The sequence below is a fragment of the Microtus oregoni genome, unplaced genomic scaffold (assembly GCF_018167655.1).
Source record: "Microtus oregoni isolate MIOR12 unplaced genomic scaffold, Mior012 000036F_ref0000092, whole genome shotgun sequence".
Taxonomy (NCBI): Eukaryota; Metazoa; Chordata; class Mammalia; order Rodentia; family Cricetidae; genus Microtus; species Microtus oregoni.
Window position 1 is genome coordinate 4,472,230 of NW_024543095.1, and position 27,368 is coordinate 4,499,597.

The 27,368-nt window shown below is 48.2% G+C and overlaps 1 protein-coding gene across 1 annotated transcript in view; it reads right to left on the bottom strand.

Moving 5' to 3' along the window:
* The window catches only part of Galnt14 (polypeptide N-acetylgalactosaminyltransferase 14), a 225,325-nt gene that overhangs the window by 47,902 nt on the left and 150,055 nt on the right, over nt 1–27,368 (bottom strand). Inside the window, exon 3 of the mRNA XM_041631101.1 lies at nt 8,540–8,638. Coding sequence (XP_041487035.1) covers nt 8,540–8,638 — 99 coding nt within the window. The remainder of the gene's footprint in view (nt 1–8,539; nt 8,639–27,368) is intronic.

The window sequence follows — 27,368 nt, forward strand, 5'->3', positions numbered from 1 at the left end:
CATTTATCAACTTCCTGACACTGGCAGATGGTTTTACACCTCACCAGGCAAGCCCCTGCCCCTGTAACCCTGATGCCGCACAGAGGCCTCAGTGAGAGAGTAAACACTCTAAAGAGAGACCGTGACTCTCCCTCCAGCTATCAGAGTCACTGAATCAGTGTGTTTAACAGACATGGAGAATCCCAGCTTCAAGCTGACCTCCAAATTAAGAATATAAACGGCTTCTGCCCTGCGCCTATTAAATGAGCCAAGCTAGGGACAAACAGCTCTGTCGGGCCAGAATAAGCTTGCGAGAGTCTTTTCTCTTTCAGGTATGGGAGATCGTTGTGTATGTGTTTGTGTATATGAAAGTGGAGGACAGAGTTCGGTGTTGGGTCTTGTGGTGGTTTGAATGGAAATGGTCCCATAGGCTCACAGAGAGTGGCACTATTAGGAGGTGTGGTCTTGTTGGTGGAAAGGGGGTCACTGGGGGTTGGCTTTGGGGTTTCAACACTCAAGTGAAGCCCAGTGTCACATTTTCTTTCTGCTGCCTGAGGATCTGGATGTAGAACTCTCAGGTACTTCTCCAGCAGCCTGCATGCCATCACGCTTCCTACCATGATGGGCATGCACTAAGCCTGTGATTCATAAGTATGAATAAGTAAGCCTGTGAGTATAAGTGTTGCCCCAGTCATGGTGTCTCAATGCTAACAAAGGTGTTGCCTTTAACTATTCTCACTTGAGTTTTGAAGACAAGGTCTCTCACTGGACATGGAGCCCACCAATTTGCCTAGACTACTGGCCAGCAGTCCCAAGGGCACTGTTGTCGCCACCTCCCAACTCTGGAATTATAGGAGTACATACGACCATACTTGTTTTTCTTTATATGAGCTGGGAATCCAAACTTGGGTCCTTATGCTTCTGCAGCAAGTGCTTCCCCAACTGAGGTATCTACCCAGCTCCCAGGGGATAATAAATACGTGTGTGCGTGTGTGTATATATGCATATATGTGTACACACACACACACATATAGTGATGTGGAAGTCCCTCTGTGTGTGGTGGTTTCCATTAATGAATAAAGAAACTGCCTTCGCCTGTTGATAGGGCAGAACTTAGGTAGGCGGAGAAGATGGAACTGAATTCTGGGAGGAAGAAGGCAGAATCAGGGGGATGCCATGTATCCACTTCTGGAGATAGACATGCTGAATTTTTGCTAGTAGGCAATGACCTCGTGGTGATATACAGATTAATAGAAATGGGTTAAATTAAGATGTAAGAGTTAGCCAATAAGAAGCTAAAGCTAATGGGCCAAGCAGTGATTTAATTAATACAGTTTCTGTGTGATTATTTCGGGGCTAAGTTAGCCGGGCAGCCAGGACGAACAAGTGAGCCCTCCTCCTACAATCTATGGCATTTTCACATATACATCAATAATAAAAATATCTATGTAATGTTGACACAGATGCCATGTTGGGGATGTTTTGTTCATTCTAAATCTGTATTTTCCTATAAGAAATGATACAATGATTTCCCATAGAGAAATTGCTTTTCATCTTCGCTAGTCATTGCATTAAAAATAAAGTTCCAATAGTTGCTAGCCGATTAGCAGTTTCTTTAAATGATACTTTTTATTTATTTTTTGAGAGTAAACAAAACATACATTCACCTCTCTTCTCCCCTTCCAACTCTTCCTGCCTCCTCCCAACTTCATGTCCTCTCCTGTTTCTTCTTCATGTTTAATTACCCACTGAGACCAATCAGTGCTGCTCATAGATACACAGACGGAAGGTCATCTGCCACCAAGATGGACACCATACTCACGGCCACAACCCCAAGGAAAAATGCCTCTCCCCCTCCCAACGGCTGTCAACTTGTCAGTAGCTCTTCAGTTAGGGCTCTTATGAGCCTCTCCCCAGGTCATACTTGGATTTTAACTGGATTAAAATCTTGTGCTGGTGACCGAAGCCTCTAGGAGGTCATGAACGCAATGCCCATGTCATGCCTAACCTTCCGCAGCCCCTTCGTCTTCTGCTCTCATGCGCTCTCTCTCTGCTCTTCTGGGACAGGGCCTTGATGTAAATGTTCCATTTGGAGCTGAGCACTCACAGTCACACAGCCTCATCATTTTGACTCACTGTGTGTCTCTGTATTAATGACTGCCCAAGCTTTATTGACCAAGGCTGAGAGTAACACAGAGCCCGTGTCAGTTCTAGGCTCTGACCTGGGCCCACTGCTGTGGGATTCTTCCCACTAGTGGATCTTTAAGACAGAAACCTACCCCATTTTCCTTGGATCTGACTTTAAAACTGTCTCTGTGATACAGAACCTGGGATAGTGAAGGTAACTTAGGACCCAAGTCCCTTTGCCCCAGAACAGGACCAGTCAAGCCATTTCAATGTCAACCGACAATATATTATACAGCCTTTGTTTCGCGGATTCCCTGTAAATTAAAAATGACCACAGGCATGGTAAAGAGGGAATTACACTTATTCTTTCCACTTTGGTTTGGCTACATTTTAAAAAAAGATCCAATTTCCTTCACTAATTTCTGTTCCTTAATTTCTTTGGAGATACAGGGACACTACAGGAGTGAATTTATGAACCCAATAGCCTAGTGATATCTCTGTATGGTAACATGCCAGGCCTGGAGCTGGGCTCACATCTCTATATATTGGAAGGATGTTTAGGGCACACGTTCTTGGCACTGGGTACTGAGTGAGGGTCACAAGAAAAGTCAGTTCCATCCCTAGAAACTTGTCATTCAGCTGTATCTGCTACAAAGCTGTTGGACTTGGGGCAAGCAACTATACTGCCATCCAGCATAGTAGCTAATCTGTAGAATGGGAGCCATTTACAGTACGGGGGGGGGGGATTCTTCAAAGGACTATGAAGAAAATTAAAGGAGAAAATCTACATTTGGTACTAAGTGATAGATAGTAGCCTTTTCACCATGCCACGTGTCATTTGAGATTTGTTAATTGAACTGACCTCCCGTACCAGAGATGTCTTATTCAAAGGGCACAGGCTTGGTTTTAATCTTACATGAGGCTCAGAATTCTTTGAGCATCTCCCGATGCCATGGTTTCCCCAAAGCATTTTGCCTTCAGCATACCCATTACAATACACCCAGAGTCCTGTGTATATCGGGGAAGGAGGTGCAGAGTGGGTGCTGGTGGGGTTTTATGAGCCTGCCTGAACTTTTTGTTTCCACTGCAGCCTCCTTTCTATGCAGGATGCAGACTCTACGAGAAAGGAACTTTGCCCAGAGCAACCTTTATTTACGAAGCCTTAATTCTCACCATGGCAACTAGTGTAAGGTGCAGAGAGGAAACCCCAACACAAAGCCCGGACAGTTGTCCTAGTCTGGGGGGAAGCAGGAGACAGGGACAGGAAGAAGGCTGCAGCCTATACCATAGGGCGGTGGCTAGAGATTACTCGCTGTGATTGTCCCAGAGAAAACACAGCAAACCCAGCCACCAGCCAGCTAATCAGGGCAGGAGGGGAGAGGGAGGCAGACAGAGGGAAAAAACCTGCTTGAAGAATAACCTCTAATGAGGTTTGATTACGCTTGAGCTTCTGCATTCGATTCCCCCCAAATCCCCGCCGGCTCTTTGAAATTCAAGAGTTCTCTTCTGTGAACATCAAAAGGTAAATCGCGTGGAGCTCTGAGCTGGTTGAACTGAGAGATGATTAGCGAATAAAAAATGTCCAGGGTTTAAAACAGAAGCGTGTGGGGGGGGGGGGCACGGTGGAGAAAGGAATCGTCAGCAGTGCTAATTAGACCATTTCCTGCTAACACCTGGCTTGCTTGTGCTCCTGTCGTCAGAGCAATTGAAGTGATGTTGGGGTCTCCATCATGAGTGCCTCTAGGCTGGGAGCACCTGGGATGGTTGGGCACTCAATGGGCAGGCACTCTGGGCACCGGAAGTGACTGGAAAAGGAAAAAGTGATGCCTGACCCAGGGTCCTTGGCCTGGTGGTCTTCCATCATTCTCCTTCCAGCTCCCCCATGCAATTCCTGCCATCTTTATAAACTTTGGCTGCTGTGATCTCCTGCCCTCTGTCCACCTCACAGGTTCTATAGTCCAGGCTTCTCACCAGCTCCCCATCAACAGAGTAAGCCCTTCTGTTTCCCCAGGGCTCAGTTTGCCTTACTCCATCCTAGCTGCCCCTGCTTCGACTACCACATGTCTTTCTACATGTGATCACAGAATGGGTCACTGTGTTCATCTCATTGGCATGTATGGGCCACACTGTCTAAGGAATCATTTCGGATCTGTCTCCTATGTGCAATTACACAGGCAGAATCTATGACATCTCCCACTCCCTGGCTTTCTATGATCTAATTATAGGGTCCATGGGAGGGCCCAAGACACGTCAGGATAGTTTGGGGGAAGTAATCCCTACAGTGTGCTTGCTGTGTGGTCCTGAGCTGGTCAGCTCCCAGCCTCCGTTCCTTCTGTAATTACTTTTCCCTATAAAAGCAGGTGATATTAATACTTGACCTACTTCACAGGCTTTTGTGCGCGTGAAATGGAACGTATTTGAAATTGCTTCGCGAACTCCACAGGGCTGTGTGCAGACAGGTCTTATCAAATGCTCCATAAATACCAGCTGAATGAAGACCTGGGGCCAGCTGACAGTTGAGTGTACTCATTCTGGAGTGAGACAGATTTGCGTTCAAGCACACATCTGTGCAGCCTCCACTTGTCAGCAGGAAGGCTCCAGTCAGTACCAAGCCTCCTAGTACCATGGTTTCCCCGGCTTCGTGAGCATCGCTTAGCACCATGCTTGGCACATGACGGTTGCTCTTGGAATGTGGGCACTGGTGATAAGACTATTGGAGCTACTAACAGCAACAGAAACGATTCTCAAAGTCTGAGCCCTGAGCCAGCAATATTGTCAGAGCCTGGGGACTTGTCAGAAATGCAAATTCTCAGGCCACACTCCAGACTCACTGACTCAGAGTCTCTGAGGCAGGAGCCCAAGAAGGCATGTTCTAGCAAGCCCTCCAAGAGAATCTGGCATCTTCTCACACTGGAGAGCCACCATGTGAGAACGTGGTTATCTATCAGGACTGGAGATTCCGTCACGTCGCCGCCGCTTTTCCTCTGTGCCAGCACGAGATCCCGGTCTTTTGCTCACTGTGATTCATCTTGACGGGCACATTGGAGGGATCAGGAAACACCCCCAAAATTAGTAAAGCATATTCTGAGGGTGTCCATGAAGACCTTTCCAGAAAGACTGCCATGCGGGTCACCCAGAGGAAGAGGGAAGACTCAACCACATGTATGCAGTACCATACATTGGGCTAGGGTTCCTACCGCACAAAAACTGGGAGAAAGAAACCGCCAGTGTAGAGCTTGACTCTCCCTGAGTGGGTGCCCATTCTGTGGACATCAACTGCCAGTATCTTCAGTCTTTAAATGTGTTTGTCTCCAGGGAGCTTCCGGGACTTCAGTCTTAGACTGGGACTGTGCCATTGGCCTCCTCTCCATTCTAGTATATTCGTTCATTCATTTGTGTGTACATTTGCACACATGCACATTGTGACCCTTATTATGGAGGTCAGAGGACAACTTTCAGGAATTAGTTCTATCCTTCCAACTTGTGAACCCCGGGAGTGAACTCCATTTCCAGACTTAGTGGCAAACGCCTTTACTGTCTGAGCCATCTTCCTGTCCCATCACCCCAATTCTGAGGCTTCCATTTTTTGGACTGGTTTTTCTGGTTCTCCAGCTGGCAGATGACTATGGTTAGACTATCAGGCTCTGATCTTGTAAATTGATCTAGCAAGTACCCTTTTATAAGCATAGGTGCCATTGGTTCTGTGCTGTAGAGAACTCTGACTGTTAAGCCTAGCTGTACTTCTTGGTCTTCACTGAACTCACGCTAGGGCATTAGTAGTAATTATAGTTCCTGGTTGGCAGAACGGAAAACTGGAGCAGAGAGGTTCTGCACTTTGCCCAGGGTCACACAGCTATAGGCAGAGCTCGGCAAATGTGGTTTCAGAGTCCAAATTCTTAACTACCTTCGTCTGGAAAGTGACAACCTAGGTCTAGAAAACTACCAAGGAGTGAAAAGGGTAAGGATGTAAAGTCATGGACCACTGCATTTTCCTGGACCCCATGGGAAATAAAGGCTTGACAGTTGCTCCAAGATCAGGACGGACAGCCTGAGTCTCACAGCCCATAAGGATTTGCCCTAGCACTGGCCGTGTGAACTTTTTAAGGTTCACTTTCTCTTCCTTTAAGATAGTCCCCGATTCATCGAGACTGCGTTGCTCTTGTCTCTTATCGTCTGGCCCACCAGGCTCCCACCAGGCTCCCACCAGGCTCCACCAGGCTTCCACCAGGCTCCCACCAGGCTTGAGCCTGACACTTGTGCTTTTCCAGCTTGTAGCTCTCAGCTGAGAAGCATGAGCGTTCCCAGGATACCAATGGAGTCCTCAGAGAGAGCGCCCTTTTCCTCGTCCCCCCACAGGCCTGCCTTGGTTTGCAGATCAACAAACTATCTACCCTGATACTGGTAGTGACCTGTAACGTGTGTGTGAGTGTGTGTGTGTGTGTGTGTGTGTGTGTGTGTGTGTGAAGAACTGTTGTCTTGCTGAGAAATCACACACAACAGTGTGAACTGAACGGCCCATAGGGTGAGTACAGAAGCCAGGACAGGTTGGTGGCTGGGGGACACAGCCAGCCATCAGGTACATGGGGGCTGCAGGTGGAATCGTTCTTTCCTTCACAAGGGTGTGTCCTTTCCTGTAAGGGAAACACTGGCTCCACACAGTAGAATCCAACATTTAGTGACAGGTGGACAGTAAGCTGTGGTGTGTCCCCTTGGGGTGAGCCTGCTGCTGAGCTTGCTTCCCTCTACTCAGAATCCCCCACTGCCAAAGCACACAGGTGTAAAAGAATGGGGACGGTGTGGCTTGTCTTTTGGAAATGATGAGAGGGAGGTTTGCTATGCTTCATACTCTTGCTGACCCATCCATGTTCAATCATTTTTCCCCCTCTGTGTATCAGATGACCTTCCCACATGCTGCCTAATAAACCGTGTTCCTCTGGGATATGAAGTGTCATAGTTAGGGTTTCTATTACTGTGATAAAACACTACAACCAAAAACAACTTGGGGAGGAAAAATTTTACTCTAACATAACTCTCAGGACACAGTCTATCACTGAGGGGAAGTCAGGGTAGGCACCTGGAGTCAGGATCTGATACAGAGGCCATGGAGGGGTGCTGCTTACTGGCTTGCTTCTCATGGCTTGCTTGGCCTGCTTTCTTACAGCACTCAGGACAGTCTGCCCAGGAATGGCATTGCCCACAGTCATCTGGGCCTTCTCATATCAATTATTAATTTAAAAAATGTCCCCACAGACTTGACCATGGGCAATCTGATGGAAGTGTTTTTCTCAGCTGAAGCTTCTCTTTTCAAATGATTCTCGCTTGAGTTAAGTTGACAAAAGCAAACAAATATGAACTTTCTATGGGTACTTTACTGGGGAGGCTGGGCTTTGTGCTGGAAGCTGTGGCTGCACCCCTAAAATCCCAACACTACACCAGCAGTGATGAGCCCTCTCTCGTGACTTCTCAGTACAGGCAGGTGAGAGGACATGGGCCAGTATCTGGGCTATGCGACCTTGATACGGGACTTCTAAGTCTCGCTTCTTTCTGTTGACTTGCTCTGTTGACCTATTTATCACCCCAGCTGAGGGCAGGAGCCCACATTGTCCTTACTGTCTGACCTTACTAGCTACTGTTGGGGATCAGAGGAAGGGAGAATGAGGCAGCTGACCTGGATAGGACAGGTGGAGTCAGGGAGAAGAAAGGAGGGTCATTCCAGAGAATGGTGGCTCAAGCCTGCCAGAGTCTCCTAAGAACCCAGAGGCACAATTCCCAGTCTGGTCTCCGCTCTGTTCTAGGGCCAGTTTGCTTGTGGTTGGCACTGAGACTTGAGCATATGGAAAAGCTAGGCAGGCCACTGGTCATCTCTGTCACAACAAGCCTCTCAGGGCAGGAGCATCACTGAGATGAAGTGTCAAGGTGTCAGGAAGGCTCAGGGGAAGCAGGACCGGAGCTGAATGCAGATACCCAGAGAGCAAACATTAAGGATTGCCCACAGCTCTTCCCACACATCGCACCCTTGTCTCAGCTTTGGAAAAGTGCAGCACAAGATGAGCAGCCCAGGGCACATCCAGGTCCTGATCCTAGCTGAGGTTGAGGATGAAATGAGCAACTTGACTATCTGAGCATCCTTCATCAGTTATGACCCCGCCAGTCCACGTTCTTCAGATAGCCTAACAGATGGGCAAGGGGTCTGTTATCCATTCCTTTGATTTATCTCTGAATGCCTGCAAGTTACTAGGCACAATTGGCATCTGTCTTTCTCTTTAAAAATGGGACGATGGCCTCTCTCAGCAGCACATGAGGAGAGGCTGAGTGGAAGCACATGATGCATAGGGCAGTGCCTGGTACGTGCCTGCAGGATGCCCAGGGAGCACACACGAGCCTGACCAAGGATCAGGCTGAGTGACAGCCCCCAGGCAGGAAGACGTCTTACCTGCAGATGGTCCTGAGCAGAGTGGAGCGTGCCTCGTTGTGGAAGGTGATGATGATACTGGTGGGAGGAAGGTCTGTGCAGTACACCAGCAGCGAACATCTGGCAAATAAAAGCGGGATGATAACTCAGACCTTTGAGAGCAAAACAGAAGAGCCTGGGACCATGAACATCATCTAAGAATGACCAAAACTTAAGTGTCCACCGCCTGCTGGAGAACCTGGGGTTGGAACCTAAACAGAAGCAAGTATTATCATTTACTCATTCCTCAGTTCAAGTACAGTGTTTCCTAACAGATTCAGGAGCCAAACTCCAAGTCTTGGGCTCTGCCCCAAATCTGGGCCCTTTTAGCCTTCCTACCCAAGCCTCTGGCCACAGAGCAGATCAAGCCAACAGAACCCTTATCATATTGACTTCTGAACTGGCAGCTTCAGAGGTGGGTTCTATCTAACTGCTGTCCCCCTGCTCCTGCCCCCTGCCCCTCCCAATCTGACATCTTTAAAGAGACAGAGCCCCAAAGCCTCAGAATAAGCAACAGTCTGATCCTGAGAAGGCATTTCCTTCCATGTGTCCAGGATTATTTTGTATGACCATTACATCTAGGGTAATTTCAATTTAATACCTTGCCTCAAGTGAAAATTGCAGCCTGCAGCCTGAGAATTGCTTTAATAATGGAAATAGACCCTCCAAAGTGTGGCCAGTTCCAGTGGGGGCTGTCATCTGGGTGTATCCTCCTGTTTCTCTTGATTAAAGGGATGGCCCAATTATGGTAAGGTTATAGGGCATTGAAAAAAGAAGTAAGAACATAACGTGGGCGGGGGTCAGATACCTGTTCTGATTCTTTCGTTCCTTCCTGAGCTTTCCATTGGAAACCCAGAGACCCACAGAGAGGCTTGGAGGGGACTGGGTCCGCTGGAGTTGTTCACAAATAATTTGTACAAATATGCATTTTCAATTTTTCTAGAAATATGGTTCACATTTTAAACCAAATTTTCGCACAAGTCTGGACCTGAAACACTCGGGATCTCCAGTCTTGGGCTGAAAGACCTGATGTCCCCCCTGTGGTCACTGTTCCATGGGACCAAACGCTTAAACACTATACTCATGCACAGGCACGAGAGAAGTCAGTATCGGAAGAACCAAGAGTTAGGGAAGAAGGTACGGTGGAGAAATGACGGGGAAGGTAGGCCACGGCCTGCAGGCCTTCCTGTCCTCTGCCAGAGACTCCAGTCAGTTCTGCCTCAGAGTTGGTTCTCCTCTTCCTCACCTCTCCTCCTCAGCAGACTGCAGCTCTGTGGGGGAGCAAATGAAGGCCTGAGTGAATGTGTATTGTTGACAAGCACACAGACATGGCAAGGACCCCACAGCCTCAGACCCGTGGCAAACGGCAAAGCCTTTCTCAGGCGAGGCTCGGGGAAATGGCGAAGCCTTTGCCTGGTCCAAGGACAGATATTATGAATGATGGTTCCTTAGCTAAAACCAGTGTGTGCAGAAATGTTCAACAGCAGTTTCCTCTTCCCGACTGGCTACATCCTGAAACTGTTCCTCTACAGACTCCTCCCTTAGTTGACGTTGCCTCGTTGTTCAGCGATAGACAATAAACTTGCCTCTTCCGTTGAGATGAATGACACAGATGTGTGCACTGCCAGGGATGCTGCTGGTGGCGCATCTCCATCAGAGCCATGGCCCACGTGATGTCAGCTTTTCTATATGCAGTCTGCCATTTCTTGATATCCTCTGGTATCCCAGGTGGGTCAGTTCCCAAGCCATGCACGTTGCAATACAGCTCCTTCCTTTGTAGTCTTCCTTCATCCCACAGGGCTCGGCCAGACCTTCTCTGGCCCTTGATGAAGTCCAGCTTCATAATCACAGCCTCACAAGCTCTCGAGCTCTCAGCTCTTGCTCATGTCACATGGAGCTATGTCCTCCCTTTTGCTGTCACATGAGGAGTTCCTAGTCATCCCTCCAGACTCAGCATAAATGTACACTCTGCTGGGAAACTATTCCATAGTCTCTGATAGGCAAATGCCCTATTGTTCACACTCTCATAGTCTGGACATTTAGAAGATGTCTCCTCTAGCTTCTCATGATGAGACTGTATCCCCAACTTTACCAAGCTTACCCAGGGAAGAACCATAGCTCCTTCCATGTTGGCATCCCTACAAGGGGACGTGTGTATACTAGATTCCCTCTCATAGAGAAGGAGGAAAGTCAGGGCGTGCATGCCCAAGTCAGCAGAAGACTCGCTCGTTTATGGTTCTCAGACGTGTGGCATGGCACCCACACGTCTTCTAGGGAGTCCCACCCACAAGTTTTTATGTTCTTAAGGAGTCCCCCTCCTTTCCCGAATCCTGATATAGCCAGTAGGATATGCTGGATGTGCCTCTGTGTGACTTCCTGAAAGCTCGGTAGCCTCTTCCTTGGCCGCATGGAGGTGAGCCAGCCGTCATGCTATGGAGACACTCAGACATCCCTGTAGAGAGACATCCTCATAGTGGCTGAGGCTCCCTGCCCTCTCCACTACCAGCTAGCCAGCCATAGGAATAGACTACATGAGAAGCGGGTCCACTCACTCCAGCCAGGACTTCTATGACAACAGCTACAACAGACTGCTGACTGAAGCCTAATGAGGGATGCTTAGCCAGCACCGCCCAGCCAAGATGCTCCCAATTCCTGACCCACAGATGCAGTGAAGACGGCCCATGCCTTTTGATGTTTTAAGCCACTCAGTTTAATCGGGGATGATTTGTTGGGCATTAGGAACTATTATAATAGGGGAAGGGAGATACTAGGAAACAGCCTCTTCCTGAGAAGCTGGACTGTCTGGCTTTGGAGAGAGCTCCACCTCTCATTAGGAGCAATGGTGAAGGGGTACGGAATGGTGGTCTTGGGGTCCTTGCTTGGTAGATTATACGATCCATGAGGACATGGAGGGTCTTGGAGAGAGAGACCCAGGCAGTAGAGTGGGCAGCAATAAATACTCCAGGAAGAATGAGCCTGAGACAAGGGAGAGGGCTGGACAAATTACCTATGGAAAGGGAAGTAAGGTGAGAGATCTTAGTGCAGCCTCCTGCTCTCCCTCAGAAACAGGGAGACAAAGGCAACCCTGGATGCCACCATTGCCAGGACATCTAGCTGTTGTGTCTCTGCCATAGGGGAAGGTGCTTGGCAATCCTCTGCAGTCAGGGCTCAGCTTTCATGATTTATTTGGGGGAAGCTGAGGGAGAATGGTGGTCTTTGGAGTTGCCACTTGATTAGAGAGCTTTTAGGCACAGGCACCACTGTGCTCACCTCAAAGATGCCAGCTGGGGAGAGAGGCAGATCAATGCACAGGGACCAGAAGCCTGTGAACACAGGCAGAAGCCTGAAGTGTCCAGAAGGCTCCGTTGAAAATGTCAGATCCCATAGGGTAAGGTGAGGATGGATAGAAAATGGGGTAGAGCAGCCCACAGACTCACGGTCTGGGACTCTGGACACCACCTGCCTGCAGGAGACCCTGAGCAAATCAGCCACATTTACAGGCTTCTACCTGCTCCTCTGTGGAGCAGGGTTAGTCCAAACTCTCCCCAAAGATCTGGGCACAGACACAGAGGCTGTGGGCGTAGCCTGTCTTCAGTATGTACAAGCCATTTGAACCAAATGCTGTAAGCACTCTTTGCCCCTGAGTCCAGTTATGCCGCAGGGTTACTTACTTGTGACTGTGATTTCCTCAGCTTTATGTTTTTAACCCACACAATGGAAATGGCAACCCTAACTTGTAATTTCCCTCCTTGATCATTACGACAGGTCCAAAAGGTGCTAGACAAATAGTCACATGGTTACTATTTTTTCTTTTTTAAAATTGATTTTATTGAGCTATATATTTTTCTTTGCTCCCCTCCCTTTTTCTCCCCTCCCCTTTTACCCTCTTCCATGGTCCTCATGCTCCCAATTTACTTGTCTTTTTCTACTCCCCATGTAGATTAGATCCATGCATGCTCTCTTAGGGTCCTCTTTGTTGTCTAGGTTCTCTGGGATTGTGATTTGTAGGCTGGTTTTCTTTGCCTTATGTTTAAAAACTACTTATAAGTGAGTCCATATGATAATTGTCTGAGTTACCTCACTCAATATGATGTTTTCTAGATCCATCCATTTGCCTGAAAATTTCAAGATGTCATTTTTTTTTTCTGCTGTGTAGTACCCCATTGTGTAAATGTACCACATTTTGCTTATCCATTTTTTGGTTGAAGAGCATTTAGGTTGTTTCCAGGTTCTGCCTATGATAAACAATGCTGCTATGAACATAGTTGAACACATGTCCTTGTGGCACGATTGAGCATCCTTTGGGTATATACCCAAAATGATATTGCGGGATCTTGAGGTAGGTTGTTTCCTAATTTTCTGAGAAATTGCCATAGTGATATCCAAAGTGGTTGTATCAGCTTGCACTCCCACCAGCAATGGAGGAGTGCTCCCTTTACCCCACATCCTCTCCAGCTTAAGTTGTGATCAGTGTTTTTGATCTTGGCCATTCTTACAGGTATAAGATGGAATCTCAGAGTTGCTTGATTTGCATTTCTCTGATGGCTAAGAATGTTGAGCATTTTCTTAAGTGTCTTTCAGCCATTTTAGATTCCTCTGTTGAGAGCTCTGTGTTTAGGTCTGTACTTCATTTTTTTTATTGGATTATGTGATCTTTTGGTGTCCAATTTCTTGAGTTCTTTGTATATTTTGGAGATCAGATCTCTGTCTGATGTGGGGTTAGTGAAGATCTTTTCCCATTCTGTAGGCTGCTGTATTGTCTTGTTGACCATGTCCTTTGCGTTACAGAAGCTTCTCAGTTTCAGGAGGTCCCATTTATTAATTGTTTCTCTCAGTGTCTGTGCTACTGGGGTTATATTTAGGAAGTGGTCTCCTGTGCCAATGCATTCAACTGTACTTTCCACTTTCACTTCTGTGAGGTTCAGTGTGGCTGGCTTTATGCTGAGGTCTTTGGCCACCGCAATGGTTACTATTTCTAACATCAGATGACTCCCGCTGTGCCCAACTGGATCTTTCTTATGTTGGAAATGTGTCTTTGGTGGGCGTCTCCATAGTACTGACAATGACTGAGGGGCAACGAGAGAGGCTAGAGATAGGGCAGAGCCCAAGGACTGTGGCATTAACGCCGGTGAGAACATGGGTGTAAGGCCTAGATTTGAATCTGGCTTTACCAAACGCTGGTCGTGAGCCCTAGAGTGTGCCATTTACTTCCCTCTAAGCTTCAATAGTGTCACCTGTAAAAGGGAGACAAGGCTCTCCTCACAGATGGCCAAGCCTCCTTCCCAGGCTTGCAGGGAAGACTGTGGCTGAGGCACGCAAAGCATTTGGCAAGTGCCCAGGAAATGGGGGCAGAAAATAGGTGGTGAACCAGCCTCTAAGGAAAGTGTAGCGTGTATTGGCTAGAGATGTGAGTTCACAGGGTAGAAAAGGAAGGGAGGTTGGAGAGGGCAAACAGAACCAGCAAAGCAACAAGCAGTGGCTGGAACCTAGGTGGTATTCTCTTGGGTCTGGAAGCTCCTATGTCCAAAGGGGTAGGACACAGGCCTGGCCTGGGTCACCTCAGGAAGCCAAAACACTCCGCTGCTGAGCAGACTGCCACAGAGGAGTGAGGGTAAGGTGGTGTTTCACACCCTCGGGCTCATATCCCTCCCCAAGCTTTTTGGCCTCTGCTGTGGCCCAAAGGGTTCACCCTTCACCTGTTTGATATTCATCGTAGCCTCGGCAGAAAGGTAAACTGAGGCTCAGAACTCCCTCCTGAAAGGACATACCTAGTTCATGCATGGAATGCGGGAACCAGGCCCGTGACTCATTAGTTGGCACTGGTCCCTAGTGTCCCACGCGCTCCCTAGCGTAGGGCAAGCACCATAGGGCATACAGTCATTGGTGAGTGCCACACAGGAGTCACCTGCTGTCCAAGGCCTGGTCCACAGCCTGCTTGGTGACAGGCAGTAAGAAGTTATAATATGAACTTGAGGCTGACAAAAATCCTTAAAGCTGCATTTCTAGGAGAGTCATCCCAGACAGTGAGTGGTCTCTCTGTGGGAGGGACCTAAAAGATGAATCAAACACTGAGGTCGCTGGGGCCATGAGGGAAGTGAAGAAGGCAGCTGATGCTGACGTCTGGCGCCAGCAGATGGACGAGAAAGACATGTTGATAATTTATTAAAGATTCAGGGAGTTTATTGGAGAGAGGAGCCAGCAAGTAGGAAAGATGGGGTAGGGGTAGGAGCGCTTAGCTCATCCTCTGTATTAGGAGGATAAGGCATTAGCTGTATGGGGGAAATGTGTGTGTGTGTGTGTGTGTGCTTGTGTTTGTGTGCACACACATGTGCATTCTGTTTGAGGCGGGAGAATCCCACCACAGCAACACCTGAATTACACATTCCTCCAGAATGATTTTAAACAGTTTTTACCCTCTTCTTTTTTGAAAGACTCATTGGAGACCCATGATTTTTGGTAAGGCTTATGTGCCTCCTGGATTCCCAGCCTTGGGAAGGGCCAGTGTCACTGGCTGAAGGTGCTTCCAGGGAGCAATTCTGAGGCCAACCTTGGGCATAGGTGGAGCCTTAACCCACTCTTCCCTCACCCAGCTGTGAATTGCTATGTCCTTGCCCCTTCCTCACACCCAGATGAACATGACAACCTCAGTGCATTAGAAACACGCCTGCCAGTTACCACGGTGATCATGCACACAGATGCACACAGCACCCTCCTTTTTTATCCCACATATTTGTAAAATACTGCAGCTGCCAGCGAGGGAGAACACAATGACGGTCATGGCCACCCCCGTTTTGTTAATGAGTTAGGAGCCCTTCGTGGTTGGTCCCTGCGGCCCTGGAGCACATGGTCTTCCTCTCACTACATTCTGGGGGAAAAATAAAACTTGATCATAAATTAGAAACCATTTGGGATTTTATGCTGGAGGATAAAAACCAAAGGGGGTGACAGAGAGGCAGGCCAGCTAACTTTAAAACTGAGTGAGAACATAATTATTATTACTATGAGGTTGGCATAGAGGAGGTTGGCATAGAGGAGGTTGGCATAGAGGAGAGCCGCTCAATGGCTGGGAGCCTGGCAGAGGGCTCTGGCACCCTGGAAGCAAGAGATGGAGGGCAGTTACTGAGTGGGCAGAATGGCCAGAGCTGGGTGAAGGGTGCCATACAAATGCGCAACATGACACAGTAAGAATCAGACAGCCTGGCATGGGAGACTTTCAGGTTAAGCAGTTGATTAGGGTTCAGCAACAATGTCCCTTCTCTGACCCTTAGTTTTCTGGTTAATGGTGATCACAACACCCACCACATAGTGTCTTTAAATGACCACTGGTGGAACCCTTAGCACCAGTCACTGTATGGAGTGCCTCGGGGGCGTAATGTTCATAATAGCTTAGAAAGTGGCATTGTTTTCCAGATTTACTAATCTTCTTGTTTGAACATGGAATACCCTTACTGTGGTTTTTGTTTTAAATGCTGCGTTGGCCCAGTGCTGAATGGTGCTATGTTGGGAGGCAGAAGACTTAGTTGGAGGAAGTAGGTCACTGGGGACAGGGGGAGTAAGTCTTTAAAGGTTGGAACAGGGCTCCAATCTGTTCTTCCATTTCGTCTTCCTGTCTGCCATGATAAATATGCTCCGCCGGGCTCCCCACACCAAGATGGACTCGGGAGTAATAAGGAGGCAGCCAGAGAGAGGCTGCATCCGTTAAGCTCATGAAGGGGGCTACAGCCAGATGTGTAGGGCTTATCCCGTGCTATAACGCTCTCATGCCAGACCAGCTGAGTTGTTACTCATGAATGCTCTGTGCCTCTTCACACTGTGGGCACGTATGTGCCCCACACTCAAACTACACTCAGAAAAAGGAGTTTCTATGGGTTCTAGAAACCAGAGATCTGCCTAGGAGATTGGGCTGTGGGGCAGGCACAGGGAGATGCTTTCTGGGAGGGCACCCCAAGGGAGATGCTGCCCACTAGAGGTCTCACCCAGTGGGAATGATGTGTCCCTTGCAAGGCTGCGTCAAATGCTTCCCAGGCATCTGATCCTAAGCAGACCCTACACTTCCAGCTGCTCTCTAGAAGGCCAGTCCCCGTGTGAGAAAACAGTTTCTCTCCATAGGTTCTATTTCCCTAACTTCGCAGCCAGGGAGATAAAAGGGACACACAGGCCTATGACTCACAATAGGGGGTGGGACTGTGTGTGCCCAAGGGAGTCCCCTGTGCAAGCAGGTAGGGTGGGGTGGAATAGGGAACACCCTTCCTGCTCCTCCAGCTGCCATTCTTGTTGCCATCTACTCCAACCCAGGAGAAGCCGCAGAGACACTGTCACTTCCTCATCACCAGCGCATAACTATGGGCATGAGGCTGGCAGGGGAAGGGAGCCAGCCAGCCCTGGGCCCAGAGACCTTTCCGGGTGCTCTCAGGCAGGGTGCAGCGAGTTTGCTACTGGCTTTTGGAATCAGATCTTGTTTTTCAAGCAGAAAACATCTAATCCACTCTGAGCTCCGTTCCATGGAAGGACACCTGATCTCAGGGGGAAAAAAAAAGGAGATGAACATAAAATATGAAATGCCAACTCTGGCTGACCCCCAAGTTTTCATCTGACTCTTTAGAAGCGCAAGACGCAGATGGCATAGGAAAGTCTGACGCGTGTAAAATCAGCAATTCTTTTTAATCTCATTTCATGGGTGACACGGATACACTGCAAGGCATGAAATTTTTATTTCATGTCAATTTCACTGGGATTTCACGTGCAGATTAATTTGTTCATCCACGTAAACACGTGCCGCTCCCACTTCTCGCCTCAACAGCTACCCTCTTGTAGTTTAGAGAGATCCCTTCTCTCATAAAGACACTTCCAGTGACGTAAAGAGTTATTCTACTCTCATGAAGCTATATTTTAATTGTTTAATATGTTATTGAATCTCGGGATAGACAGAAGGGGGAAAGTAGGCCAAAGCAGGCAGGTGTAGGCAGAAGATGGATGCCCCAATGGTACAGAGAAACTTTGGGTGGCTGTACAGGCAGCGAGATGTCTCTGTCATTTCTAGAGTATTAAAGGTTGCTTTTTTCTTGTTTGCTTAGGTAATATTGTATTTTTCTGGAGTCTTTGATGGAGTTAAGAATAGTTATAGTTTTCCTTAGTTATGATAAAGGTTATTGTAATTTCTACTTGATAACTGTTTTGTTATATGTAATTTTGCTATGTTAAAGTTAAAGCCTTCCCTTTTTTTGTTTAAACAGAAAAAGGGAAAGTGATGTGGGAGTGTCATATATCAATCTGTTGATTTCATTGGCTAAGTAATAAACAAACTGCTTGGGCTCATAGCTTAGAACATAGGTGGGTGGAGTAAACAGAACAGAATGCTGGGAGGAAGAGGAAGTGAGCTCAGACTCGACAGCTCTCCTCTCGGGAGCAGACGCCTCAGAAGAGACGCCATCCTCTCCTCTCCTGGGCAGACACATGCGATGAAGCTCCGACCCAGGTTGGACGTAGGCTAGAATCTTCCCAGTAAGACAGGTGCTCACTAAGACCGGTGCTCACAGATTATTAGAGATGGGTTGATCGGGATATCAGAATTAGCCAGTAAAGGCTAGAGCTAAAGGGCCAAGCAGTGTTTAAATGAATACAATTTGTGTGTTGTTATTTCGGGGCATAAGCTAGCAGGCAGCTGGGGTGCTGGGGACGCAGCCCCACACTCTTATTACTACAGGCAGGTGACCTGCTAAGGACTTGGCTGGTCACATGATTCACATCTTTAAAGTTGGCCCCCAATCCATACCTCTTTGCATAACCCTTTCCTTTGTATAACTTAGGGCCTCCCTGCTGAGGAGCAGAGTATATCTAAAGAAAAGGTCTCTGGTCCCTAATCTGGCTGTCTCCCTTCATCCATCTTCCTTAAGCCTGGAGCATTGTAAGTTGCATAGCGGTGATGAGAAAAAAGAAGAGGAGTCAGTGCATCTCTGAGACGCCTCCTGGGTTGGAACAGATGACAAAATGAATGGCAGGTAGAATGGCAGGTGAAATGGCAGGTGGAATGGCAGGTGGAGTGGCAGGTGGAGTGGCAGGTGGAGTGGCAGGTGGAGTGGCAGGTGGAATGGCAGGTGGAGTGTCAGGTGGAATGGCAGGTGGAGTGGCAATGGACTGGCAGGTGGAGTGGCAATGAGTGGCAGGTGGAGTGGCAGGTGGAGTGGCAGGTGGAGTGACAGGTGGAGTGGCAGGTGGAGTGACAGGTGGAGTGGCAGGTGGAGTGGCAGGTTGAGTGACAGGTGAAATGGCAGGTGGAGTGGCAGGTGGAGTGGCAGGTGGAGTGGCAGGTGGAGTGGCAGGTTGAGTGACAGGTGGAGTGGCAGGTGGAGTGGCAGGTGGAGTGACAGGTGGAGTGGCAGGTGGAGTGGCAGGTGGAGTGACAGGTGGAGTGGCAGGTGGAGTGGCAGGTAGAGTGGCAGGTGGAATGGCAGATGGAGGTGGAGCACAAGTACGTTCCCCACCACTGTTCCTCATCTGCTTGTACACTCAGTCACACACAACTCTTTCCTCATTGGGAGCCATATGGTTGTGTTTGCCTTTACCTCTCTGGCTGTGGTGTTAGGGAGAAGGAGAAAGTGGAGATAAATTATTTCTCACCCTTTCGTGACTAAGGCACAAGAGCCTGGCTTACACACTTGGGGAAATACGCTGCCATGTCGTAGAGCTCCACACACAACTGTCATTAACCAAATCTCACTAAAAGCCACGTGAGGGAAACTGGACGATGATTCTCTGCAAGTCAGCCTCTGGGATGACCACCATGCTAGTGACTGACTGACTCCTTGGTGGCAGCATGGGAGGTTCCCTGAAGTAGGGGGCTCACTTATGCCATGCCAGGATTTCTGACCCATAGAAACTATGAGAAGGCAAAAGTCATTTTAAGCTATAACCCAGTGGTTCTCAACCTTTCTAATGCTTCCACCCTTAAATAAAGTTCCTCAATGTTGTGATGATCTCCAAACATAAAATTACTTTTTTTTGCTACTTCCTAAGTGTAATTTTGCTACTGTTATGAACTGTAATGTAAATATCTGATATGCAAAACCCTGTGGGGGCTGCAACCCACAGGCGGAGAAACACTGTCATCACCTTTTGGTGAGACAAAAACAGATTAATACAGGCACCCTTAGCTACATTAGGAGAAGGAGAAGAAGGAAGAGGATGAGTGGACGAAGCAAGGAGAGGGGGAAGTGGGGAAGGAGGACCATCACCGTCATCACCATCATCCTCAAACTTCCCTAGGTAAAACACAAATTTCCTTGGGTACTTGGAGGAAGAGCCATGGAATTGCAACCTGTTCTGTCTCTCTTCAACACCCTGTGGCCCGAGAGTCCCCCTGGAACCCTTCGTCCATGCTCTGCTGGGCTCTATTCACAAGGTAATAGTAAGTAAGTAATATCTTGAGGATTCTACATGCAGAGAGAAACTAGTATTTGGATGACCTTTTTTTCTTTTTTCTCCCTTTCTCCCTCTCTCCTTCACTTTTCTCCCCCCCCCCTTTCCTTCTTGGGGCATCATTTCAGTAAATGTCCGAGGACACCCCCAATTCAAGACGTTCCTTCCATAGTCTTCCATAGTTCTGAAATCTGATGGTTGGGGGCACCTGGAATGAATATTTTCTCATTTCTTCCCAAGACCACCTATAATTTTGGAAGTGAATTTGTTTCATACAATGGATGACCCAGGGCATTGAGGCTAAATTCTCTTGCAGAATTATAAGTTTGGTTTTTGGTTTTTTGTTTTTAAAAGAAGGCTGTCCTCAGTGTTACCAAAGACATTCCTCCTTTTGAGTCCACAAGGCTATGCTGCCGGGTACCTGGTCTCAGGGCAGTTCTAATTAGGCCAACATGTGCTCCTTTGTCTCTTGAAAAAGTCTCTGCCAGTCCAGTTATGGGTCTGCACTTCTTGTTCTTTGGAGAACGTCAGCACCTCCTGAACGTATTAGCTCTCCACTTCCTGCAGCATGAGATCTCTCAGAAAATCTATGCCTTGACACTTCTAGGCCACTTCCACAGTCTGATTAATTGCGGGCTGGAGATCAGAACGACAATCCCAGAAATCAGTTCTGAACACCCTGCCTCCTGGCGAGGTAAGAGAGTCCCATGGGGTCTGTCATGACAAACTAGGAAGATAAGTAGGCAGTGGGCAGGAAGGTATGAGACCATAGTGCTCTGACTTGCTTAAATGCTTTCTATCTGTTTCTGGCTTAGAGTCACCAGCAACAGCTGGAAGACTTTTCTTTGACCCATCCCTCTGCCAAAAAATCTGATGGTTTTTTGTAACATCCAGCCAGAAGGGGCTAGGAAGATCATCTGTTTAACTGGCCTTGTCACTGTGAGCTGCTGGATGGTATTTCTGAGAGACGTCTGCATGATTGGTGAGTGAAACAGTCAAGGGCCAAAAGAATTTTGCAGATGATATTAGATGAAGATTAGATTAGCTTTATAAAATATTACTTTTGGTATCTTAGGAGTGAATATGGACCTTTTAGAGGTTCTGAGACTTTCGGGGGTTCTCTATTACCTAAACTTCCCCCTCAAAACCTAACACATCTGCTCCCTTGCCCTTTCCCTACTTCCACAGTACGTACAAGTTCCTATATACTGGAAACTCAAATACAGCAACTGATTTCCTACAGCATATCACATATTATACCAAACAGAATTGTATATGGTGTCAATTAGTTTAGAAATCGTTGCCTCCAGCTGTTCCTTTTTTTTTTTTTCAAATGAAGAACTGAGGACCAGAACAGCGGACTGCCCTACCCAAGATGACTGCGATGTGGCAGAGATGAGCTTTTTGGTTTTTAGTGACTGGACTTCCTTGGCTTTCTTAAAGCCCTCAGACTGAGGAACCTATCAGACACTACAGTCCCCATCTGCACAGCGTCACCCCATCCACACAATGTCATCAGTTACCACAGCCTTCAAGGGCCCCTTTACCACCCTTTCCTCTGAGATACCCCCGGCAAGGTTCCCATTACATCTTCGTATGGCTGACTCAATGACAGCTTCACAGCCGCCATCTTATTTCCCTAGCATGGCTGACTCCTAGCCATATCCTCTTGACTTCCCTTCTCTTTCCCTCACCAGAAGCCCCGCTGCTCCACAAACAGACTTTCTCCTAGGCCATGCTTTTCCGAATCTTCCTTCTTTCTGGGCCATCCGTTGCCTGCTTGTTCACTAGCACCCCAGCTTTAACTCACCAGTGAGCATCATCTCCTGGTACCCCCATCAAGAAGTTCACTCACTCTCAGCCTCTCGCGTGTGATGATTCCCCAGCTTGTTATCAGCCATGTGCCCCAGCCCAGGAAATGGCTTCTAACTCCAATTCCCTCTCCCTCATACCCACCCCTAATTAAGCCTAGCTTGGCAATTTGTCTTCTTTATCTTTCCATCTGGCTGTTTCTCTACATTCCCATCCAGGCTTTTCCAGCTCTCCTCTCAGCCCCCCAGAGTGGAGTGACCTGCCTGAAGTCACACTTTTGTTCCTTTCGGTGCTATCTAACTGTTCACAGAATACAGCAGAGACACCTAACCATGGCTTACCATCCACCCTGGGATCTTCTGACTGCAGCTTGCCGCACCCTCCGTCATCCATTTGCTCTTTGTCCATTCTGGGTGGATAGGTACCATCCTTCTGTATATGTGAAATGGTGTTTTCTTCTATGGCATTGCCTCTCAACCTTCCTAATGCTGCAACCCTTTAATAGTGACTCCCAACCATAAAATTATTTTATTGCCACTTCATAACTATAATTTTGCTAGTTATGAATCATAATGTAAATATCTGATAGACAAGATATCAGATATGCAAGCCCTGTGAGGGTGGAGACCCATAGGTTGAAAATCACTGTTCTATGGGTGTTCTCCCCTTCTTCCTCTCCTTATTTTGCCTTTCTGGGACTCTACATCCACCCCACTGTTGTAATCTACTACCATGCCTTGTGAAATTACTTTTCTGTCTCTTCTACTGACTATGGTGGCAGAGTAGGCAAAGATTGCAGTTCCCACTCTGCACCTAGCATGGCAAGTGAACACAGGAAACAATGCGTGTCTGAAGAATGAGTATGTGGACAAATGAAGTGGCAGCCGGAGAGGTGCCCAGGGGCCCAGGGGGGAAATGTTCTTTACCAAGCTATGGCTGATGTCAACACAAGGAAGAGAGGGCCAAAGTCGGGAGTACAAAGACCAAGCAAGCCAGAGAAACTGAGGAAGAGTTGGAGGTTAGAGCACAGGCCACAGCGAAGTGAGCAGGAGGTTCAGCTATCCCAGCAAGAACACCGGGGATCTTGCCTAGTGTGCCCTTAGCTCTCTCTGTGGCTCAGGCTATACCAGCCTGGTTTTAAAGGGAGGATATTCATGTTTGCCAAAGTCTCTAGGAAGATAAACAATTCTTCCTCATGGGAGAGACTGAGTCCCATTGGACTATGGCTCACATATTCTACCTACCACCTACCATCATCATTTTATAAAAGAAATGGTGTCTACACTCCAGAAAGGGCCACAGTCTCAGAATGATTGATAGACCATTCCATGTAGAAGTCAGCGTCAGTGAAATCTCCCTCGCTCTCCCTTCTCTCTCAGCTCCACAAGGCAGACGTGGACTAATTTACCAACTGGCATCCAAAAGCACAGTTTAATGATCCGTCACATTAAATCATGATTTGCCTTTGTCTGCCTACCCTCTGCCAAAACCGTGAACACTAACATGGAAGACTAACATGGATGTCTTCCCCTCTTGGTCTGGGACCAGCAGGTATCCCTCTGTTCTCAGGGCTGTGGCCGCTACTCTATGAAGTACTTCTAATATCTAGCTCCAGTCCTTCTTGGGATGTCTCTGTGGCAGGTGCAGACAGGTGTAACAAGGTCAGAATACCCACTTAGCCTAGAGAAAACAGATTCCTCTCTTTGAGTTAGACCTCAAGAAATGACCATTGCACCCCTGTGCACCAGGCTAACTTTGCGAGCCAATTTAGATCCTTTATGTTGACCAAAAACTTGACATTGAACGGGAGGCCAAGGCTGCCTGGGAGCTATACAGAGGGACAGCTTCTTCTCCTTGGCTCTGTGTGCACTACAAAGGGTTGCCCTTTGGTACCAGGACCTAGATCAATCAGTACCAATACTACCAAGATCGCAGCTGTGAGTGTGCATGTGTGCACGTGTGCACATTCACGCGTGCATATGAAAGTGGAGGTCAGAGTTCAAAGGAAAGTATGCAGAAGGGAGAGCTCTCCAAAGGTTCTGAAAATTCAGAATCTCCTTCCTAGGACTAGCAAGTGTTGGGAAGAGGCCAAGACTTATTTTTGAATGTTTCCTGAAAAAGATCTTTGATGTCTGGGAGCAGGGTGCCTTCGTGTCTTATTTTAGCCCTGTTGGAATCACGTGACACAATAGTAATAATAGCTATGCTTACCGAATGCTCGCTCTGTCTCAGGTATTCTTCCCAGAGCTCTGAGGGTGCACAGTGATTCTCAGGGTGGGTGCTGCATCAAACTTCCCTTGCCACAGAGAGGCCAGAGGAGCAGAAACTCTTCTAAACCCAGACACTCGGGCCTCCCGCTCAGGGCTCACCCCCACCCCTTTTGTTACCATACCCTTGAGGGATATCAGGCTCATTGATACCAGTATTATTTAATATGGGCCTTACTCTGCATTTTGTATCTTGAAGACCCAAAATGCTACAATGTTCTAGAAAATCAGAAAACCCATGGGCTAAAGAATGATGGGTCCTCTTCTGCTTCCTGATGCTCTCTCACATTTCTCAGAATTCCCAGCTACAGTGAACTTTGCCCTTGTTTTGCTCAGGAGGGGAAACTTCCTTGCAAAAGAGCAGCTAAGGTCAGAACTAAGCCTTTGGCTCAAGCGAAAGGTCAGAATCAGGGTCTTGAGCTCAGGAGCGGTCCTCCTGAGAGCCAGATGTCCCGTGTCCTAATAGTGTATCCCTTGGGAAAGCTCTGGGATGGGTGGTGGTCAGATAATAAAAGGCAAAGGCTTCTCTACCTCCCTAAGTCAACAGCCTCTGCAGCAGCTCTCTCTCCAAATCGTCTTCATCCCCTCCTTTTGTTCTCATTTTTGTCCTCCCAAGTCTGACCTATGTCCCAGTTCTGTTACACATCATTCCCAGTGATTCTCTCTGCTTGCAGTCACCTGCCCTCCAAACCATGTCTTCCTCTTTTCAGAGTTCCCTCTTAGGGGCCTTCTGTCCCCTAAACCAGCTTTCCTACCTCTCTCCATTAGGCCCTGTTGACAGCACACCTCCCCTCTCCTGTCACCTCCCCTCTCCTGTCACCTCCCCTTCCACAGGGGCTTAATTGTGGGTATTGCGCATGCCTCAGCTCAAACCCCTTCCTCCACCACAGATTCTATGAACTGCTGCTCTCCAGCCCATGTTCGCAGGAAGACTCTGCCCTTCCTTCCTGTGGGCAGGGCCACCTTTCCCCATTTTTATGTTCCTCACAGGAAAGTTCCTCTGCCTGCCAGAGTCAATTTCCTCATCTCTAAAACCAGGATCATAGCAAAGCTGTGAGGCTTAACTGAGCGCACATATATAAGGTGCCTACCGCACGTCAGGGGAGCAGCATGATCAATAAGTGCTTGCCGATTACGGGCTTGGATTTATGAGTGAACATGAGAATCCTTTGTGGAGTGAAGGTGGCTTTAAATTTCCTGTGATTTGATTTTCACACTCTCGTCTCAGGATTCATGCCTGCTCCTGTATTCCTAGACATTGTTTTCAGTGGAGAGTTTATGAACGGGTTTAAGGTACCCTTTGGGTCTCTTTGCATGGGGCTGATTCTGATGGGCAAAGCTTGAGGACCGAGGACTGCCCTGGATGCTGGATACATAAAAAGAGTCAGCACCTCTGGCCCGTGTCCCTCAGAGCTTGGAAAGGAGACAGAGAAGGAAGAGATGCTTGCAATTTAGGGTGATGATTGCTCTTCCGAGAGGGACATGAGGGTTGGAGAGATGCTGGACATCGGCTAACATCAGCCCAGAGAAGAAACACACTATCTGGATTACTGAAAGATAAAGAGGTGCCCTTCACAGAGAGCAGCAGAGAACAAGGGAGAGGGTCCCTCCTTACGTTGTAACCAGGGAACAAGTCCTAGCCCACCTTCTGCAAGGCTTCGAGGACACACACACACACACACACACACACACACACACACACTGTATCAGAAGAGAACATCAGATGAGCTGGAAAGGTCTCGATTAAGGGGTGTCATCTTGGATATGTATGTACCACTCAGCTCTAAGCCAGGAGGGCAGCTTGGGGTTGCTGCCATCATCCAGGTGAAAGGGTCCAGCCCAGATAAATGGGACAAGCTGCAGAGCTGGGCAGGGAGCCCCGAGACTCAGGGAGCACCAGACGATGGACTGAACAAAACCAGGGCAAAAGAACATGACTCCAAAGTGTGTGGCGTGAGTCGAGCGGTAAGCGGAGGGACCTGGTCTAGGAGGAAGCAGATCTCAGAGCAAACAGGGGTTGGGTTCTCCTCTGTCTGAAGAAGTGACCTGGGAAGGCTCAGGGAAGTCTGTGAGTGAGTAATAAAGAAGACTCAGGCAGGAGGCAGGAGGAGGGGGCCCAAGAGGAAGCAACAGTAGGGTTACTCTGGCCTTCTGCAGGTTTATTTCTGGGTCAGGTCAGGTCAGAAAGCAAGAACAGCTTGTTTGTGAGAGAGGAACATCCATGGATACAAAGGGTTCCTCTTGTGGCCTCAGAAATACCCAAGATAACCACCACTGGCCTGTATAGACTTTAGTCCGTGATAGCCTAGAAGGACAGGACTGGCCTGGTGCTAAAGGTTCTGCCTTCTCACCTGGCTTTCTCGCCACCTCAGGCCACACACGTGGCTCTCCGCGTGCCATCCCACCGTCTGTCACTACACTGGGCTTGGGCCTCCTTTCAGGCTTTCCCCGCCCACAGCTGTCATCTCCTCGCCTGCTCTTTTCATCTCTTGTCAAACACATTCTGTACTTGCTGGCCCCAGGCCCTGCATCACTTCTTCTTCTGGCCCTGGCTTTCCTCCTCGGCATCTTCAAGTACCAGCTCCGCCAGATGTACTGTTGCAAAAGCCTTGTCGCGCCTTTGCTGCTTTCCAGTCTTAAAGTAAGTTTGACATTCAGACAAGGGAGATAGCTACTCAGTGCAGCAGTGCTGGGAGCCAGGGGCTGGGCCAGGAGCTCTCCAAGGACTTCCTGCCGGCGTGCCCCGCATCAACCTCACCTTAGCTCCGTCGAGCACAATGCACAAAGAGCCACAGCACCCCAACTAAAGAGGCTGAGAGAAAGCTCTGAGCTCATACCTCTCCACACTTGTCTGCATCCACCATTACCCCTCCACCTCTGAGTCTGCCTTGCATTCTTCTGACACGACAGAAGAGGGAGAAGAACATCGTTATTCCCACTCTATGTGTGAAGAAATGGAGTCCTGAGAAGTTTCCATAACACAACTTAAGGACCAGCTACGATGTAGTCGAGATACTTTTTCCCAACTCTCAGAGAGTCTTGGTACACCAGGTCCCTTGCCTGGGCCTCAGCTTCCTTCTCTGAAATGGTCACCATCCCTTCACCCAAGACCAAAAAAAAAAAAAAAACCCACTATAAGAGAAGTAAAATGTTACACAAATACAAGACACAAGTCGTCTTACTTGGAGAACGCTCCATATCATCCATCCTTTCGTTTAGGAACAGCTGGGTATCCTGGCCCGGGTCCTAGCACTGTTTCTTCCCACCATGAGACACACGCCTCATATGACACAAACCAGTGGTTGCAGGAGGAGGGA